Here is an 825-nt window from a genome sequence, read left to right on the forward strand (position 1 = left end):
TGAAGACACTCACAAAGGCGGTGAATATGGCACAGGTGAATGTCGGCAATGCAGAGCAGGCGGCTTTGGGTGCACAGCAGGAGCAATCTGAAAAGACGCAATTGTTTGAGGCTGCAAAAACTCGTGTCGAACAGTTGCTAGGTCAGTTGAGCGTGGCGCGCAGTGATTACTCGAAGACGAAAGATGCCGCTATGAAAGCGGCGGCTGCAGCGCATGAGGCGAAGCAAAACGCAAATCCTGCAGGACGTTGTTCTCGATCGCTAGCTACAGCTCGTTTGATGGCCAAACGTCATCGGCTATTGGGGCATAGGATGAGACATTGAGGATGATGATGATCTACACAAGGTTGGAGAAGAATTCAAATGAAGCTGGAATAGTATCGCATGCCATATAACAAATATGTTTGTAATAAGTTGGAATATACCATGTTACTTTTTGCATTGTTCGCCTTTTTAAGTAATGAAGAAAAAATGCTTTATTTGGTTTAAGATTAAAGCTGTTAAGCTGCTAGAAAGTATTGAAGAGCTATTATAGACAAAAAANGGTAATGAAGAAAAATTGCTTTATTTGGTTTAAGATGAAAGCTGTTAAGCTGCTAGAAAGTATTGAAGAGCTATTATAGACAAAAAACTGAAAATTGACATTATACGCCTCAAACGCTGTCCTTAGTGGTTGGAGTTACTTCTATCTCAAAACATGTGGACAGCTTTCGTCTGAAAGCGAAGTGTAATTGCTCTAGTCGAAAGCTTTCGATAAGTTATGCGCTACTAAACACCTTCTCCCACAAGGGTGATTCCCAGTCGTTGCGGAGTGGAAGCGCGCACT

At 42.5% G+C, this 825-nt stretch overlaps 1 protein-coding gene across 1 annotated transcript; it reads left to right on the forward strand.

Moving 5' to 3' along the window:
• Positions 1-5: 5 nt before the first annotated feature.
• On the forward strand, positions 6-323 carry LOC108357682 (uncharacterized; the record flags this gene model as incomplete). The annotated part of the gene is made up of 1 exon (XM_017608756.1): positions 6-323. A coding segment is annotated over one exon (318 nt), but the record flags the coding sequence as incomplete, so codon positions are not given.
• Between the last annotated feature and the right edge of the window lie 502 nt (positions 324-825).

The sequence above is a fragment of the Rhagoletis zephyria genome, unplaced genomic scaffold (genome assembly GCF_001687245.7).
Source record: "Rhagoletis zephyria isolate East Lansing unplaced genomic scaffold, Rhagoletis_zephyria_1.1 Rzeph_scaffold_82246, whole genome shotgun sequence".
NCBI lineage: Eukaryota > Metazoa > Arthropoda > Insecta > Diptera > Tephritidae > Rhagoletis > Rhagoletis zephyria.